The sequence below is a fragment of the Lynx canadensis genome, chromosome D3, assembly GCF_007474595.2.
Source record: "Lynx canadensis isolate LIC74 chromosome D3, mLynCan4.pri.v2, whole genome shotgun sequence".
NCBI classification, from domain to species: Eukaryota; Metazoa; Chordata; class Mammalia; order Carnivora; family Felidae; genus Lynx; species Lynx canadensis.
This window is the reverse complement of record NC_044314.2, coordinates 58635353-58654759: the sequence shown is the minus strand read 5'-3', so window position 1 is coordinate 58654759 and position 19407 is coordinate 58635353. Positions and strand designations below refer to the sequence as shown.

Sequence of the window (19407 nt, the reverse complement as noted above, 5' to 3'; positions counted from 1 at the left end):
AGGAACGGAGAGGAAGCAAACCCACCATCCATCCGCTGTCCTGAGCCCTCAGAACCTATCTCTTGAAGGATTATTTCTCTGAATTTGGTAAAAAGGAAGCAAGGATGGATGTAGAGATAAATACACTTATGGCTGTGAGGCGACCCATTTATTTTTCCTGTGAATTAGATTATAAAGGCATTGTTGCCCCACAGGTGGCTTGAGTGCAGAAAGTCTCAAACTATCTGCCATGGAGAGTTAGAAGGAAAGGACGGATCCTGAGAATTTACAACAGCAATAATACGCCCATTTGTGTAATTTTTTTCTGCAGCTTTAGCAGCTTGGGTGTATTACAGAAAGCAGATGGATAGGTTTCTTTGTTTATGTTCAAAGTGGGTTTCTTGTAGGCGGTATATAGTTGGGTCTTGCTTTCTTATCCAGTCTGTGACAATCTCTGACTTTTAATTGGGGCATTTAGCCCATTTACATTTTAATGTGATTATTGATATAGTGTAGTTTAAATCTACCATCTTGCTCTTTGTTTTCTATTTGTCCCATCTGTTCTTTGTTTCAGTTTTTTTGGTCTTGTTCTGCCTTCTTTTGGATTGAGTCTTTTTTATGATTCAATTTTTATCTCCTTCGTTGGTTTAGTAGCCATAACTCTTGTTGTGTGATGTTGGTGGTTGCTGCAGGGTTTATAGTAACTTTACTAAAGCATCTTTAACTTACTTATCACTGTTTACCTTTAAGATTCTTGAAGGTAGATATTCTACCACTTTGGGTATTCTAGAAGAATCTTACAGCAGTATACCTCCATTTCTCCCCTCTCTGCCTTTATGTGATTGTTGTCATACCTTAATTTTCTACCCGTTATAAATCACACATTACCTTATTATTAAGCAAATGTAAACAGTTCATTATCTTTTAAAGATATTTAAATAATAACAAAAAGAGCCTTTTGCGTTTAGCCATTATTCTTTCCAATGTTCTTCATTTCTTTCCATAGATGCAGATTTCCACCTGAGACATTTGCTTCATTTCTTATATTCATGAGTCTTCTGATATGAATATTTTCAGCTTTTGTATGTCAAAAAGTGTCTTTATTTTACCTTTGTTTTGGTAAATAGTCTTGCTGGGTATAGAATTCTAGGTTGACAGTTTTTAAATCCATTCAGTACTTTAAATTATTGCTCTACTATTTTCTGGCTTTTGTTGTGTCCAAAAAGAAGTCTGCTGAAATTCATAACTTTCTCTGCTTGCAGTGTATTTTGTCACTGGTTACTTTTAAGATTTTCTCTCTGTCATTAGTTTTTAGCAATTTGATTTTGATGTACCGTGGTGTAATTTTCTTTATGTTTCTACTGCTTGAAGTTTATTGAAGTTTATTCTACTGCTAGAATCTGTGCCTTTATAATTTACATAAAATTTGGAAAATTTTGGTCCTTATTTCTTCAAATATTTTTTATGTCCCTCTTTTCCCCCACTCTGGGGAGACTCCAATAGTTCATTGATGCACTTTCATTTTTGTTCAATTTTTTCTTTCTTATTTTATTTTGAACGGTTTCTATTGATGTCTTCAAGTTCACTAATTTCTTCTTCTACATTCTAATCTGATATTAACCCCACTAATCTATTTTTTTTATCCCAGGCTTTGTAGTTTTCATCTCTTGAAGTTCTGTTTGTGTCTTTTTTACATCTTTCATGTTTTTGCTTAAATATGCTAAATACTTTCTCTAGCTTTGTGATAACCTGGAATAATATAAAATAATGGCTTTAATGTACTGGTCTACTAATTCCATCATCTGTTATTTTTGGGTCAGTTTCAACTGATTGATTTTTCCCTCTTTTTTTGTGTGTGTGTGTGTCATGTTTTCCTTCTCTGTCTTCCTAGTAATTTTGGATTGCATGCCAGATACTGTTAATTCTATTTCCTTGGGTGCTGGATATTTTCGTATTCTAGTAACTATTGTCAAGCTTTGTTCTGTGATGCAGTTAAGTTACTTAGAAAAAGTTTGATCCTTTCAGTTTTTTCTTTGCTAGGCAGGATTACAGCTGTGTTTAGTCTAAAGATAATTTTGCCCCATTTACCGAGGCAAAATCTTTCTGGGTTCTCTATCCAGCGGGAACAGGAGCTAATCTGGCCTTACGTGAACTCTGACTATTGTTACCTCTAATGATTATGGTAGTTCTTTCTTTGGCCTCAGATAATTTTCTTACATGCTTCTCCTGATTAGTACTTAGTGGAAGACTTGATGAGGGAAATCTGCAGATGTTCAGAACTCTATACAGCTCTCTCATCTCTGCTGCCCTGCCCTGCCAACTCTAACCACCTTTGATTTTTTTCAAACTCTCAGCTCAAATTAGAGAACTCTTTTTCAAAGGAAAACCACTGGGCTACACTGGATTCCCTTGCCCTGCACCATTGTCTCGAAATTCTCTTCAGGCTGTAAATTGGTACAATTCTAGGGTTCACTTAATTTATATTCTGTTTCCTTTACTACTTGATGTCCAGTGTCTTGAGAAACATTAAATTTTTTAAATGTTTATTTATTTATTTATTTATTTATTTATTTATTTTTCAATATATGAAGTTTATTGTCAAATTGGTTTCCATACAACACCCAGTGCTCATCCCAAAAGGTGCCCTCCTCAATACCCATCACCCACCCTCCCCTCCCTCCCACCCCCCATCAACCCTCAGTTTGCTCTCAGTTTTTAAGAGTCTCTTATGCTTTGGCTCTCTCCCACTCTAACCTCTTTTTTTTTTTCCTTCCCCTCCCCCATGGGTTTCTGTTAAGTTTCTCAGGATCCACAGAAGAGTGAAAACATATGGTATCTGTCTTTCTCTGTCTGGCTTATTTCACTTAGCATAACACTCTCCAGTTCCATCCACGTTGCTACCAAGGGCCATATTTCATTCTTTCTCATTGCCACGTAGTACTCCATTGTGTATATAAGCCACAATTTCTTTATCCATTCATCAGTTGATGGACATGTATGCTCTTTCCATACATTTCCAAACATTGGGGTACAAGTGCCCCTATGCATCAGTACTCCTGTATCCCTTGGGTAAATTCCTATCAGTGCTATTGCTGGGTCATAGGGTAGGTCTATTTTTAATTTTTTGAGGAACCTCCACACTGTTTTCCAGAGTGGCTGCACCAATTTGCATTCCCACCAACAGTGCAAGAGGGTTCCCATTTCTCCACATCCTCTCCAGCATCTATAGTCTCCTGATTTGTTCATTTTGGCCACTCTGACTGGCGTGAGGTGATATCTGAGTGTGGTTTTGATTTGTATTTCCCTGATGAGGAGCGACGTTGAGCATCTTTTCATGTGCCTGTTGGCCATCTGGATGTCTTCTTTAGAGAAGTGTCTTTTCATGTTTTCTGCCCATTTCTTCACTGGGTTATTTGTTTTTCGGGTGTGGAGTTTGGTGAGCTCTTTATAGATTTTGGATACTAGCCCTTTGTCTGATATGTCATTTGCAAATATCTTTTCCCATTCCGTTGGTCGCCTTTTAGTTTTGTTGGTTGTTTCCTTTGCTGTGCAGAAGCTTTTTATCTTCATAAGGTCCCAGTAGTTCATTTTTGCTTTTAATTCCCTTGCCTTTGGGGATGTGTCAAGTAAGAAATTACTACAGCTGAGGTCAGAGAGGTCTTTTCCTGCTTTCTCCTCTAAGGTTTTGATGGTTTCCTGTCTCACATTCAGGTCCTTTATCCATTTTGAGCTTATTTTTGTGAATGGTGTGAGAAAGTGGTCTAGTTTCATCCTTCTGCATGTTGCTGTCCAGTTCTCCCAGCACCATTTGTTAAAGAGACTGTCTTTTTTAAATTGGATATTCTTTCCTGCTTTGTCAAAGATGAGTTGGCCATACGTTTGTGGGTCTAGTTCTGGGGTTTCTATTCTATCCCATTGGTGTATGTGTCTGTTTTTGTGCCAATACCATGCTGTCTTGATGATTACAGCTTTGTAGTAGAGGCTAAAGTCTGGGATTGTGATGCCTCCTGCTTTGGTCTTCTTCAAAATTACTTTGGCTATTCAGGGCCTTTGGTGGTTCCATATGAATTTTAGGATTGCTTGTTCTAGTTTCAAGAAGAATGCTGGTGCAATTTTGATTGGGATTGCATTGAATGCGTAGATAGTTTTGGGTAGTATTGACATTTTGACAATGTTTATTCTTCCAATCCATGAGCATGGAATGTTTTTCCATTTCTTTTTATCTTCTTCAATTTCCTTCATAAGCTTTCTATAGTTTTCAGCATACAGATCTTTTACATCTTTGGTTAGATTTATTCCTAGGTATTTTATGCTTCTTGGTGCAATTGTGAATGGGATCAGTTTCTTTATTTGTCTTTCTGTTGCTTCATTGTTAGTGTATAAGAATGCAACTGATTTCTGTGCATTGATTTTGTATCCTGCAACTTTGCTAAATTCATGTATCAGTTCTAGCAGACTTCTGGTGAAGTCTATCGGATTTTCCATGTATAATATCATGTCATCTGCAAAAAGTGAAAGCTTAACTTCATCTTTGCCATTTTTTTTAAAATTTTTTTTTCAACGTTTATTTATTTTTGGGACAGAGAGAGACAGAGCATGAACGGGGGAGGGGCAGAGAGAGAGGGAGACACAGAATCGGAAACAGGCTCCAGGCTCTGAGCCATCAGCCCAGAGCCCGACGCGGGGCTCGAACTCACGGACCGCGAGATCGTGACCTGGCTGAAGTCGGACGCTTAACCGACTGCGCCACCCAGGCGCCCCTCATCTTTGCCATTTTTGATGCCTTTGATTTCCTTTTGTTGTCTGATTGCTGATGCTAGAACTTCCAACACTATATTAGACAACAGCGGTGAGAGTGGACATCCGTGTCATGTTCCTGATCTCAGGGAAAAAAACTCTCAGTTTTTCCCCATTGAGGATGATGTTAGCTGTGGGCTTTTCATAAATGGCTTTTATGATCTTTAAGTATGTTCCTTCTATCCCGACTTTCTCGAGGGTTTTTATTAAGAAATGTTGCTGAATTTTGTCAAAGGCCTTTTCTGCATCGATTGACAGGATCATATGGTTCTTATCTTTTCTTTTATTAATGTGATGTATCACGTTGATTGATTTGAGAATGTTGAACCAGCCCTGCATCCCAGGAATGAATGCCACTTGATCATGGTAAATAATTCTTTTTATATGCTGTTGAATTCGATTTGCTAGTATCTTATTGAGAATTTTTGCATCCATATTCATCAGGGATATTGGCCTGTAGTTCTCTTTTTTTACTGGGTCTCTGTCTGGTTTAGGAATCAAAGTAATGCTGGCTTCATAGAATGAGTCTGGAAGTTTTCCTTCCCTTTCTATTTTTTGGAATAGCTTGAGAAGGATAGGTATTATCTCTGCTTTAAACGTCTGGTAGAACTCCCCTGGGAAGCCATCTGGTCCTGGGCTCTTATTTGTTGGGAAATTTTTGATGACTGATTCAATTTCTTCGCTGGTTATGGGTCTGTTCAAGCTTTCTATTTCCTCCTGATTGAGTTTTGGAAGAGTGTGGGTGTTTAGGAATTTGTCCATTTCTTCCAGGTTGTCCAGTTTGTTGGCATATAATTTTTCATAGTATTCCCTGATAATTGCTTGTATCTCTGAGGGATTGGTTGTAATAATTCCATTTTCATTCGTGATTTTATCTATTTGGGTCATCTCCCTTTTCTTTTTGAGAAGCCTGGCTAGAGGTTTATCAATTTTGATTATTTTTTCAAAAAACCAACTCTTGGTTTCGTTGATCTGCTCTACAGTTTTTTTAGATTCTATATTGTTTATTTCTGCTCTGATCTTTATTATTTCTCTTCTTCTGCTGGAGTTAGGCTGTCTTTGCTGTTCTGCTTCTATTTCCTTTAGGTGTGCTGTTAGATTTTGTATTTGGGATTTTTCTTGTTTCTTGAGATAGGCCTGGATTGCAATGTATTTTCCTCTCAGGACTGCCTTCGCTGCATCCCAAAGCATTTGGATTGTTGTATTTTCATCTTTGTTTGTTTCCATATATTTTTAAATTTTTTCTCTAATTGCCTGGTTGACCCACTCATTCTTTAGTAGGGTGTTCTTTAACCTCCATGCTTTTGGAGGTTTTCCAGACTTTTTCCTGTGGTTGATTTCAAGCTTCATAGCATTGTGGTCTGAAAGTATGCATGGTACGATTTCAATTCTTGTATACTTATCAAGGGCTGCTTTGTGACCCAGTATGTGATCTATCTTGGAGAATGTTCCATGTGCCTCGAGAAGAAAGTATATTCTGTTGCTTTGGGATGCAGAGTTCTAAATATATCTGTCAAGTCCATCTTGTCCAATGTATCATTCAGGGCCCTTGTTTCTTTATTGACCGTGTGTCTAGATGATCTATCCATTTCTGTAAGGGGAGTGTTAAAGTCCCCTGCAATTACCACATTCTTATCAATAAGGTTGCTTATGTTTGTGAGTAATTGTTGTATATATTTGGGGGCTCCAGTATTCGGCACGTAGACATTTATAATTGTTAGCTCTTCCTGATGGATAGACCCTGTGATTATTATATAATGCCCTTCTTCATCTCTTGTTACAGCCTTTAAAGTCTAGTTTGTCTGATATAAGTATGGCTACTCCAGCTTTCTTTTGACTTCCAGTGGCATGATAAATAGTTCTCCATCCCCTCACTCTGAATCTAAAGGTGTCCTCAGGTCTAAAATGAGTCTCTTGTAGACAGCAAATAGATGGGTCTTGTTTTTTTATCCATTCTGATACCCTATGTCTTTTGGTTGGCGCATTTAGTCCATTTACACTCAGTGTTATTATAGAAAGATATGGGTTTAGAGTCATTGTGATGTCTGTATGTTTTATGCTTGTAGTGATGTCTCTGGTACTTTGTCTCACAGGGTCCCCCTTAGGATCTCTTGTAGGGCTGGTTTAGTGGTGATGAATTCCTTCAGTTTTTGTTTGTTTGGGAAGACCTTTATTTCTCCTTCTATTCTAAGTGACAGACTTGCTGGATAAAGGATTCTCGGCTGCATATTTTTTCTGTTCATCACATGGAAGATCTCCTGCCATTCCTTTCTGGCCTGCCAAGTTTCAGTAGAGAGATCGGTCACGAGTCTTATAGGTCTCCCTTTATATGTTACAGCACGTTTATCTCTAGCTGCTTTCAGAATTTTCTCTTTATCCTTGTATTTTGCCAGTTTCACTATGCAGAAGATCGTGCAGAAGATCGATTCAAGTTCCGTCTGAAGGGAGTTCTCTGTACCTCTTGGATTTCAATGCCTTTTTCCTTCCCCAGATCCGGGAAGTTTTCAGCTATTATTTCTTCAAGTACACCTTCAGCACCTTTCCCTCTCTCTTCCTCCTCTGGAATACCAATTATGCGTATATTATTTCTCTTTAGTGCATCACTTAGTTCTCTAATTTTCCCCTCATACTCCTGGATTTTTTTTATCTCTCTTTTTCTCAGCTTCTTCTTTTTCCATAATTTTATCTTCTAGTTCACCTATTCTCTCCTCTGCCTCTTCAATCCGAGCTGTAGTTGTCTCCATTTTATTTTGCAGTTCATTTTTAGCATTTTTTAGCTCCTCCTTAGTCCCTTTAGTCTCCTTTAGTTCCTTAGTCCCTTGATCTCTGTAGCAAGAGATTCTCTGCTGTCCTTTATACTGTTTTCAAGCCCAGTGATTAATTTTATGACTGTTATTCTAAATTCACTTTCTGTTATATTTAAATCATTTTGATCAGTTCATTAGCTGTTATTTCCTGGATGTTCTTCTGAGGGGAATTCTTCCGTTTGGTCTTTTTCGATAGTCCCTGGAGTGGTGCGGGACTGCGGGGCACTTCCCCTGTGCTGTCTTGAATAACTTGTGTTGGTGGGCAGGGCCGCAGTCAGACCTGATGTCTGCCCCCAGCCCACCGCTGGGGCCACAGTTGGACTGGTGTGTGCCTTCTCTTCCCCACTCCTAGCGGCGGGATTCACTGTGGGGTGGTGTGGCCCGTCTGGGCTACTTGCATACTGCCAGGCTTGTGATGCTGGGGATCTGGCGTATTAGCTGGGGCGGATCGGCAAGGTGCACAGGGGCGGGAGGGGCAGGCTCAGCTCACTTTTCCTTCTGAGATCCGCTTCAGGAGGGGCCCTGTGGCACTGGGAGGGAGTCAGACCCGCCGGAGGGATGGATCCACAGAAGCACAGCTTGGGTGTTTGTGTGATGCAAGCAAGTTCCCTGGCAGGAACCGGTTTCCTTTGGGATTTTGGCTGGGGGATGGGCGAGGGAGATGGCACTGGCGAGCGCCTTTGTTCCCCGCCAAACTGAGCTCTGTGGTCCCGGGGCTCAGCAACTCTACCTCCCTTTGTCCTCCAGCCTTCCCGCTTTCCAGCAGAGCTGTTAACTTATGACCTCCCAGATGCTAAGTCCCGCTTGCTGTCGGACCACACTCCATCAGGCCCCTCTGCTTTTGCAAGCCAGACTCGGGGGCTCTGCTTGGCCGGCAGGCTGCCCCTCCGCCCCGGCTCCCTCCCGCCAATCCGTGGAGCGTGCACCGCCTCTCCGCCCTTCCTACCCTCTTCTGTGGGCCTCTCGTCTGCGCTTGGCTCCGGAGACTCCGTTCTGCTAGTCTTCTGGCGGTTTTCTGGGTTATTTAGGCAGGTGTAGGTGGAATCTAAGTGATCAGCAGGACGCGGTGAGCCCAGCGTCCTCCTACGCCGCCATCCTATTTTTGAGAGAGAGAGAGAGCAAGCAGGGGAGGGGCAGAGAGAAAGGGAGACACAGGATCTGAAGCAGGATCTGGGTTCTGAGCTGTCAGCATAGAGCCTGTTGCGGGGCTCAGACCCATGAACCATGAGATCATGACCCGAAGTCAGACGCTTAACTGACTGAGCCACCCAGGTTCCCCAAAAAACAATAAAAATAAGTATATTTTCCCCAGTATCAGTTGTTTAGGAGGGCAGTGCAGTAATCTTTGTTACTTTAGCTTGTCTGGGATTGAAGGTCCTGGATGAGTTTCTCTAAAACCGACCTTTTGTAGGATAGAAATGATGGAACTATAACGAGTCAAGAGTATTGAGGGTGTTGGCAAAACTGGATGAGGCTTAAGTTGTATTGGGAAAGAAGGTAAGAAGGGGATAGGTCATACTCAGAAAATGGACTGGAGGGCTTCAAAAATTCAAAGCACAAGGATGGTAGGAATAAGGCAAAGAGAACCTAGCAGTTGAAGATGTTGGGATCAGAATTTGGCACGTTTATTTAAGATTTCAGAGGGGTAGTTCAAAGTGATAAACCACAGGATGTGGTTATCATTTGGCTCAAGTCAAGTTTGAAGGGCAATTAGAGAAACTGACCACGTATTTGAAATGTGGAAGAATGACTTACCTCTTCTTGGGAGAGTTTCAGATGGGGCCATTTCCTTGGGAGTGGAGGAAAGAGAGCCTTATGTTAATCCAGGCCATGGGGGGTGTTTACTGACCCTTGAATAAAGGTTCCTTAGAGCAGTGAAAATGACTAGAGGTTATATCAATAGTAGAAGCTGGTGGGACAAAAATGTACAGCTGCATGGAGAGGACAGCATAGGAGAGTAGTGAGCTTGGTTGGCAGGCTAGGCATTCCAGGGATAAGATTTTCTATGTTGCAGCTAACCAGCCTGCATAAGTAGAGGTGCCAGAGGATGTGGGAGGTCTGAAGCAGGCTGGCAGGTGGTGGCCAACCTCTCAGATGGCCCCCAAGGATTCTCACATCCTGGGATTTATGCCCTTGTATATCCCCTTCCTGAGGCTTCCTGCCAGCAACCAGCACCAACTTGCCAGGTGCATGAGTGAGCCATCTTGGAAGTGGGTCCTCTACTCCCCCTGCTTCCAGGATACAAGACTAGGGATGGCAAGGATAGGGAAGGATACTTCCCCTTGTATCTGGGAAGTATCTGCAGCCCTGACTCAACATTTGGACAGTCACTTCATGAGTGACCTTAGAGCCAGAATCATCCAGCTAAGCCACTCCTGAATTTCTGCCCCATAGAAACTGCATGAGATAGTAAGTAGCTATTGGTATTTCTAGCAATGTGTTTGTTCAGCAGTAGATAACTAATGTTGATTTTGGCACCTGGAACTGGGATGTCTTCACAAAACCTAAATATAGGTATGAGTTTGGATCCAAACCATGAGCAAAAGCTAGAAGGACAGCAGGGGGTGTGCTGGTGGGCAGCTCATCCACACTGTCACTTACCTGCTGCTTCACCTTCTTGGCACATGGCAGCAGCTGCTTCTGAGTGTAAAAGCCATACAGCTGCTGCCTCATTTCTGCCTTCTGCCTCTTGCACAAAATGACCCCCGAGGCTCGGCTAACTGAGAGTGCATAGAGAATGGCAATCCAGGAAACACAGCACAGTGAAGCCAAGTGAACATAGTGCAAAGCCACCATAACATGCACATGGAAGGCTGTTAAGATGTAGTCCCTGAACGGGACCATGTCAGAAGTCCCAGCTGTCACAAGCATTGACGGGTCTGAGAGGCTGAGGATGACTCTGTGGAGGAGGACCCAGAATACTGAGAGAAGAAAGAGAAGGGATGCTTGGCCGGGGGGTTAGCTTCTTTTGTTGGCCAGGGGCAGAGAATTAACTCTGTGTACTGAAAGAAACGACTCTCAGCCATGCTGCAAGGTCTCATGGGAAATCAGAAAAAGCCACAAAATGTCCCTTTTCTTCTATCACTATTTCTGCTAAGAGGTGAAACCAAGGGAAAGATAAAATCCAAGAGATTCAGAAGTCTAGAGGAAACTATTGGCTTCAATAGGAGATCAAGTTTGATGATATAGGGATTGACGAGGAAATGGGTTTTGCATTGTGAGACTCACAAATCTCAGGCCAGTTCAGTGCCATGTTGAACATCTCTTCTCACCCCACCTAAGCGGATGAAGACCCAAGCCATGACTTTGTAGAAGAGAACTGAGGGTGCTTCCCCTCCTGTCACAGGCCAGCTGGCACACAATGGGGACACCTTTTCATATGTATTCATCCCTAGTCTTGCATCCTGGAGAAGACATGTTGAAGAGGTACACAAAGAGCAGTTTTTAACATTTTGGGAGCATATCAGACAGAAGTGCACAGGGATGCTGAGAGCACATGGTCTGGGAGAAGCCCAGCAGTGAGGCGTTTGGTCTGGATCCCTAGCTCCACGCGGACCTGCTCTTCCTGCACGTGTGGGGTCCACCCCCTTCAGGGGCGCTGGGAAATCCCTCCCGTCGGGACAGTATGGATCGTGTACTTGCAACACAGCAAAGCAGTGCAGGTGTCAAACTCAGTCCTCTTGGTGGACGACCTCTGCTCGTCCTTAGTCACGATGGTCCCCCGAGCGGGCAGGAATTACCACCCTCAAGTCTCCCCACTTTCTGGAGTGGGCGATGGCTCCCATCTCCTGGTCTCAGCAGGAGGGGCATTTCCTACACTGTGCACTGTAACAAGGGTATCTGTGCTCCTGCTGCTGCCCTCTGCTTCCCCCAGGCCCTGGAGGCACCCGGCACTGGCCAGCTGGGGTGACAGTGGACAAATTATTTAATCTGTTCCGACCTTAGTCTCTCTAGCTATAAGATGGCTCCATTACTCTCTCGGGGAACACCTGCTGCTCTTGGGAAGGCGCCCTGCACGGTTTTCAGATGTGTAATTGGGTGTTTGGTAAAAGTTCATCCTCATCATCTGTTGGAAATCATTTAACATGGCCTGCAACTCAGTTGGAACTCCTACTGTAAGTGCACAGCATAGCCTCCTCCTTCAGGGGTCAGGCAGCGCCCTCGAGGAGCGAGGAGCAGGCTGTCCTGTGTGATCTTTCCCTCTGGCAGGAACTGTCTTGTTGAGCTTTGTATCCTGCTTAACTGCGCTCTGATCCCTTCAGCCTTCAAAAAGTGTTCTCTCAGCAAGTTTCAGGTTTAAATGAGGCCTGGAGAGGGCAGAAGTTGCCCCTGCTGAGGTGAAACAGAAAAAGGAAGAGGTTGCCCTGGTCATCAAGTCACAGCCCTAGCATCCACCCAGCACACTCTTCAGCAATATGCCCAGCAGGTTAGGGGTCGGGCTGCCCTGTGGCTTGTGTTTCCTAAGCCCCAGGGAGGACCCCAGGATGGGCTAGGATATCTCATTGCCAGAATTTCTCTCTCAAAAATCCCAACTCTACCTGCTCCAGGCCAGCAGACCCCATCTCTGTGCCAGGGGTCTGGGGTGACGGGAGCTGCCCCCACCACTGGGGCGCTGGGACACCAGGAATACAGCAAGACTGGTCACGGGTCTTTATTTATTGAGAAAGAATTCACACAAGGTCACATCATACAGTCAATCCATTCCTGCGCTTCATAAAAATGATTGTCACTCACTGTGCTTCACAAAAATTTCTTTTAATGAATAAATAATTTGATGAAATCAAAAATATTTACAATATAAACAAAGGGAAAAGCTTTGGATCCATGAATCTGATCATCGAGCTTTGCATTTTTGAATTGACTTCCTCCCAAGCTTTTCCCTTGGAAACAATACAAATCTGATAGAAACAACAACTCATACAACATATCTTTGTTCATTATACGTTTATCTGTTAGTCTTGGAAAGGTACATAAGCTTATATTATGCAACATGTTAAAATACAAATATTAACTAAAATAATATATTATCATAATGCCAGGTAGCATTCTCCACAAAACAAAAATGTACACTCAGCTGTAACAATAACAAAGGGTTCACGGGCCACAAAATAATACCCCAAAGGTACAAATTTCCTTCATAAGAATATAATTGTGCTCTTCGATTTACCAGATGTCTACGCTGCTCTAACAAGCCGATGCCTAAGACAGTATTTGACGACTCTGCTGTGTGTGTGTGTTTCTGTCAGGCAGCAGCATTGCTGGGAATTGGGCAGTGCAAAGCAGTTTTATAAACGCTTTCTTGGGCTCTTAAAAAGAGCCAATTACGCAAAGCAAAATAAGCATAGTGAGAAGTCTTCATCTCATCTACACAAATACCATGGAACGTCTTGGCTTTGTGGGATGAAAGGGTTGGTTTGCAGAACTGTTTATGCCGTCAGCCAGAATTCAAGTATTCCAGGGCCACCTCGTAGCAGAACTTGTACTGATCCTGGAAAGCAGAAGTGAGAAGATGTCAGCTCCGCGATTCCCAAATGCTGGGTCCATTAAAGCAATTCTACCAGATTAGGGTTTTAATGGAAAGAAAGCAAACTGGGAAGGATTTGAATCAGACATGAATCAGAAAGTCACGGCTGTGAGCTGCAAACATATCCATTGTCTGGGGATGTTCTGCACAAGTCCTGATGCAAGGTATTTTGACATCTACGTTCACTAGAATTCCTGGAAAGTTCTAGGCAACTGGAACACACATACAGGTTTGTCCCCATATAAACGTTTACAAAGTATGGGAAAATCAAGAGGTAGAAGGAAAAACAAATGAGGTCTGGGAGAAGAAACATCTTTGTGATTTGCTCATACCAGGGGTCTCAACAAATAAATGTGTCTTCACTCCTGGCCCAACTATACCTTCAACTTTCAGTCAGCAGGATGTCTTTCATAGAGAATTTATCAAGCACCTCTTAAGTCCCAAGCACCTTGACCTGGTCCCTGACTTTGAGAAGTCTATGGTCCAATGAAGAGGTTGAGACTGGTACCCAAGGACAACACATGGCATGGAGCTGAGCAGGGCCTGTGAATGGTACCCCAGCATGGGTGCAGTGGAGGAGGGAGCAGAACTTCCCAGGGGAGATCTTCCAAGAGGTAGCAGGTAACAAACTGCAAATACCCAATGGGGGGTTAAAACAGGCATACCAGGTAGAAGAACAGGATAAGGAAAGACCCAGGGGGCAAGTGTTTGATATCCTCTGGGAACCACATAGCAGTTGTTAATCAGGCAGTGAAGTCCTTTTTCTGGAGCACAGCTTTCTCACATCATGGACCTTGGCCTGAGGAAGGCCCGCGTGAGGTCCTGGCCCAGGGAGGGTCTCAGGCGGAGGACGCGGCATTCTGCACCTGTGGTTGTATGATGGACGCTCACCCGGGTGTGGCCTCTGAGCCAAGCAGAGGGACACAGGGGTTGAGCATGCTTCCACCTGCCATCCCGCAGCAGTGCAGTGTCTGGGACAGAGAGGCTCAGCAACTAGAAGGCTCTCTTCCCACCTCAGTAAGGAGATTCACTTTCACAAGTTGTAAGAGGGCACACCACTGTCTCACTGCCTGACACAACGGCCGCAACCAAAGAAATGGATCTCTTATTTTTGGGTTTGCCAAATTAATTCAAACTAAGTCTCCATTTTTTGGATATATGTCTAATTAATTAGTCATGGAAGCTTTGTCTTCACCTGCATTTTGTTCTCTAAAGGTCCCACTCGTCCAACCTATCTGAAGACCAGAGCCATACTTTGTCCCCTTGTGTGTAACACACGAGTCCTTAGCACAGAACCTGACACACAGCTGGGGGTGTCAAATGTTGGCTGTATGTGTAAATGACGACACAATATGGGCTTTAGCAGCACAGTGCACCCCGAAGGCTAGAGACTAGGGATTTTAAGATGTAGCTTCTGTCCTTCAGGAGTTTACAGTCTGAAGGGGAAGACAGGAAGCAAACAGACCATGTCAATATACTGATGGTGCCCCAAGCTTAATACGTCAATCGCAGTAACACCCACCCGGATGGCTATGATTAAAAGAGACGGACAAGAACAAGCATCGGTGAGGATGGAGACACTGGCATGCTGGTGGGAATGTGAGGTGGTGCAGCCCCTTTGGAAAACCGTCTAGTAGGTCATCAAAAGGTTCAACAGAAGAGTTCCCCTCTGACCCGGCGGTTCCACTCCTAGGTAGATGCCCAAGAGAGCTGGAAATATGGCTGCACCAAAGCTGATTCATATTCCAGGATCTGACACTTTAATTTTCAAAAGAGTTGAAAGAAATCATTCGCGTTTCAAAACTCTAAAAGGCCAGGTGGTCAGATCACTGAGCCGACATGAGTGCTCAGTCCTGTTCTCCTGTCTCCTTCACAGAGACCATGTTTTTCATGGAAATCTGAGAGATCCAATTACTTATTGCATAAACATGGTTTTGCATAAACCTGGTTGTGCAATTTTAGTGCCCACTAGAAACCATCCTTTTAACATACAAACATGCATTTAGAGGGTAAGGTAGCTCCCGGCCTTACCTTTCGGGTTTTGGGCTTCATCACTAAGGGGCTGCTTTGTTGGAAGCCCTGTCCTAGGCATGACTATAATTTTCAAAATGAATTTGCTATCATCTATCTTGTCCCTCCTAAGCACACTGTCAATCCCAAGAGATTCTGTGATGACTGGTTTCTGAATCAGAAAAATAAGGGGGGCTGAGAAGAAAGACCATAAATTGTTGCATGCCCTCCCCCAAACACCTCAGGAAATGCCTGAAATCCTCCTGTGTTGGAAACTGATTACCCTTGATCGCCAGGTACAGGCCTGTCTTCTGCCGTTTCTTCTCTCAGCTCACTTGCTTCTGAACGGTATAATTAAGCCGCACAAGCTACCCCTGTGCCTCAGGGGGGAAAAAAAAGAACATTTCTGCCTTGGTCCCAAGTTCTCCTGATTTGAGTGACATTAACTGGCTTTGGGCATGAGGAAGTGACAGGAGCAGGGGTTATCCTCGTGCAGGACCGTAACCTGGGCGGCCAGCTATTCCCTTCCAAAGCCCTTGACCCCACTTTTGTTGCAGACCTACCGTCCTGTTCTCATGCAGAGGGAGAAAGTGAAATCTAAAGGAGCACCTAAGAGTGAGGTTATGTTTTAAAAGCCCCCCATGTCCCCGCTCTGCTCATTCACTGAGGGCGTCATGAGACCATGAGGCCTGCCAAGTGGCTTTGGGCGGGGGGGGGCTCCCTGAAGGGCTCGAGCTGTAGCCGCGTCAGGGCTTGCTGCCCTGTGTTGTGTCTGAGGAACTAGGGGACCTGTGGTCCCTCCAGGAACCTCCAGTGCCCCACGCTGCCTGCCTGAGAAGATTCAGAGAGTAGTCTGCACGCAGGCTCACCTGGGGTAACCCTTCCCCCTCTGATACACTTGCTTTTTGAACCTAAAACAAATTTCACCGTTTCATCTGGGTCCCGTGCTAATAGGTCCTACGGTCTGGAAAAACCCTTTTACCCATGTTCCCGCTTGGAGGGTCAGTTGGTCCCCAGGGTGCCAACAGTCATGGGTGGAGCCGTCTGCTTCAATGTTTCCGGGAGGTTCCCAGCCAAGGAGACCCCTTGAGGAGACAGGGGTGTGTCTGACAACAGGCAGAATGGGTCATTCCTCTCATTTATGCCTTTAAAAATGTAGGGAGAACGTTCTTCCCTCAAAGAACGTTCTTCCCACGCATGGTGGTTTGTGCCTGGTTTGCTGTTGAGACTCATCAGTGGGTAGCCATGGCCTCCCCAGGTTCTAAGAGCAGCGAGGGGAGCTCAGGAGGGGGGAGCGTCCAGGTGCAGGGAAGAAACGTGCTGTCACTCAGCTCTGTCCTGGGCCCCTCCAGGAGTTCTGCTGGTACTGAGGGGGCAGCCAGCCCCTGACTCAAGGAGGTCAGAGTCTACGGCAGGGGTGGGGACACGGAGATTACTTCCTTGAGACTGCAGGAAGACTTGCCATGGGAGGACTCAGGCAGAGTGGCTGCTTCTCCAGGGGCTGTGTGGCTGGGCCAGGGAAAGTGGAATGCCTCCCAGTGTCTCCAGAGATGGGCCTTGTGCCTCTCTGACTCCCCATCTGGGGCCTACATCCTCCACTCTGACACTGACACCCCCAGCCACACCCACAGACACATATACTGACATATACCCACCCCCACACCCCTATACATGCATATACACCTACACACACCCCCACGCCCCCCCCCACATGCACACGCACACCCCCCCACATATACATATACCCACATGTATATACCATCATCCTCTTACATATGCACAAACATCTACCCCCTCACACCCCTACACATGCATACAGATCCACACCTCCACACCCCCCACATCCACCCCTACACATGCACACCCACACCTCCACACATGCACACACACCCACATATACATAAATATATCTACCCACCCATACATACACCCCCTTACACATCCACACACATCCACCCTACACATGCATATGCACATGCACACACCCCACACACCTCTACACATGTGCATACATCCACGCCTACACCCCCTACATGCACACACACCCCTATACGTGCACACGCACTCACATATACATACACCCACAGATACATAGCCACCCACACACCTGTACCTGCGACACCCCCCCCACTCACACACACACATATACCTATACACATACCCCTCTCCCCCACTCCCCACACATCCTCCCCCCACCCCTTCAAATAGCCTGTATGTTTCACAGTTCACAGGTAGACCTCTGGAGGCAGTGTATATGCAGAAGTTATTAGACTCACTGTGTCCTCTGCATGAGAGGGAGAGCTGCAGGCCCTAACCGCATGCCATCTTGCAGGGAGTGCCTTATACCGAATATTATTTTAGCACACAGAAGGGGCAGGTGGGGCTGAGTCTGGTAGCCAGCTCTAAATTACGGATGTTGGGAGATGCTGGCAGAGGACTGGGTCTGAGCAGGAGGGCCGGAGGGCTGGAGGTAGGTTTGGAGCTGCCCAGCAGCCGGCATGAGGAAAGGGATGGCCTGTTCACCCTGCTGAGCCCTGGTCTCCCCTGCAGCCCATCGAGCTCACTCGCCTTGGGCTCCATCTGCCATAATTGGTCTGGGGCATGGCCTGGGCCTTGGCATTTGTGACAGCACCTCAGGCGATTCCAGTGTGCAGTCCTGGCTGAGAGCCATCCTAGACTGGGCACTAAGTTTCTTAACCTTACTACACATTAAAGTTACCTGGGACGCTTTTAACATCCTGCTGCCACAGCCAGACCCCAGATCAACTGAATCATGGTCTCTGGGGTGGGCCCAGGGCTCAGAATTCTTTAAACCTCTCATTGAAGAAAGTCAAATTTCACTCATATGAGGGTTTTAAGATACAAAACAGATGAACATAAGGGAAAGGAAGCAAAAATAATGTAAAAACAGGGAGGGGAACAAAATCATAAGAGACTCTTAAATATGGAGAACAAACAGAGGGTTACTGGAGGGGGTTAGGGGAGGGGGGAATGGGCTTAATGGGTAAGGGGCATTAAGGAATCTACTCCTGAAATCATTGTTGCACTATATGCTAACTTAGATGTCAATTAAAAAATAAAAATTAAAAAAAAAAGTCAATTCATAGAAACAGAATAGAATGGTGACTGCCAGGAGCTGGGGGTGGGGGAATGAGGTGATGTTGGCCAGGGGTACAAATTTTCAGTTATAAGTTCTGAGAATCTAGTGTGTAGCACCATGACTATACTTAATGATACGGTATTGTATATTTGGAAGTTGCTGAGAATAGATGTTAAGGATTCTCACTAAAGACACACACAAGTCAAGTATGTTACCTTAGTGGAGCGATGGATGTGTTAATTACGTTGATCTTGGTAACCATTCTACAATGCATATGTATGTCAGATCTCATCACATTGGCCAAAGTTCCCACCACCTCCCAGGGGAGAATATGTTTCTTTAGGAAAGATCTGTTCCCTAAAGGCTGTTTCTCTGTTAAAACAGAGCCCTGGAAACTTCCAAAGCTGAGTGAGGACACAGGTGAGAGAGGAGATGTTTGTTGAAGCAGCCTGAATTTTCCTGAAATTTCAAAGGAGCTCAGGGGTTGGGGATTCCATCTGAATCTAACCAGGCAAGTAGAAGGTAGGAGGAAGCCCTTTCCCCCATCCCCCCACCTCACCAACTGAGCACATCCAGTGGGGCCCAGACCAGGGCCCTCCGCAACCCTATCCCCTCTGCCTCCCCAGCCAGGACAGAAGTGCACCCCAGGAGTTTTGGAACCCACTTCATCATTCTAAGAAAAGGCAGCCAGGAAGACTCAGTACTCTTGGGATTTTCAGCTGCTGGTATAACATTATGTGTTTAGGAGAAACTCAGGTCTCAGATGGTCTTTTATGCCCAATGAAATTATATTGGGTTTAATCTCTCCGACCTGAATTAATTAGCCAACATACACATATGAGTAACAAACTAATAGAAATTGTACTTATAAGCAAAAACAAACAAGTGACAGGAGTCCTTTAATTCAGGAAACTTCAAGCCTACTGAAAACAGCACGGTGACATTTTTTTCTCCGGTCACCAGACAGTATCTATTATTTTGCTAACAGTCACTGTGACAAATTTATCAGACATTCTTCCAGGAAATTGAAAACTCTCCTTATATTTCTCAGCCACTGACCTTATCCTCAAACTGTGACTGACCCTCAGAAGTTTGGGCATCTGAAGATCCTATTTTCTCTATTAGAGTAACACATCATCACAGAGACACCTAAATTATTATAGAAGAGAGGGCTCCCTGCTGGTCCAACC

General features: G+C 44.6%; 1 protein-coding gene across 1 annotated transcript in view; it reads right to left on the bottom strand.

Annotated features, from left to right (window-relative positions):
- Nucleotides 1-12224: 12224 nt before the first annotated feature.
- Nucleotides 12225-19407, bottom strand: part of PTPRM (protein tyrosine phosphatase receptor type M) — a 794802-nt gene continuing 787619 nt past the window's right edge. The window contains 1 exon segment of the mRNA XM_032595357.1: nt 12225-13071. Within this exon segment, the coding sequence (XP_032451248.1) occupies nt 13018-13071 (54 nt within the window). The 3' untranslated portion in view covers nt 12225-13017.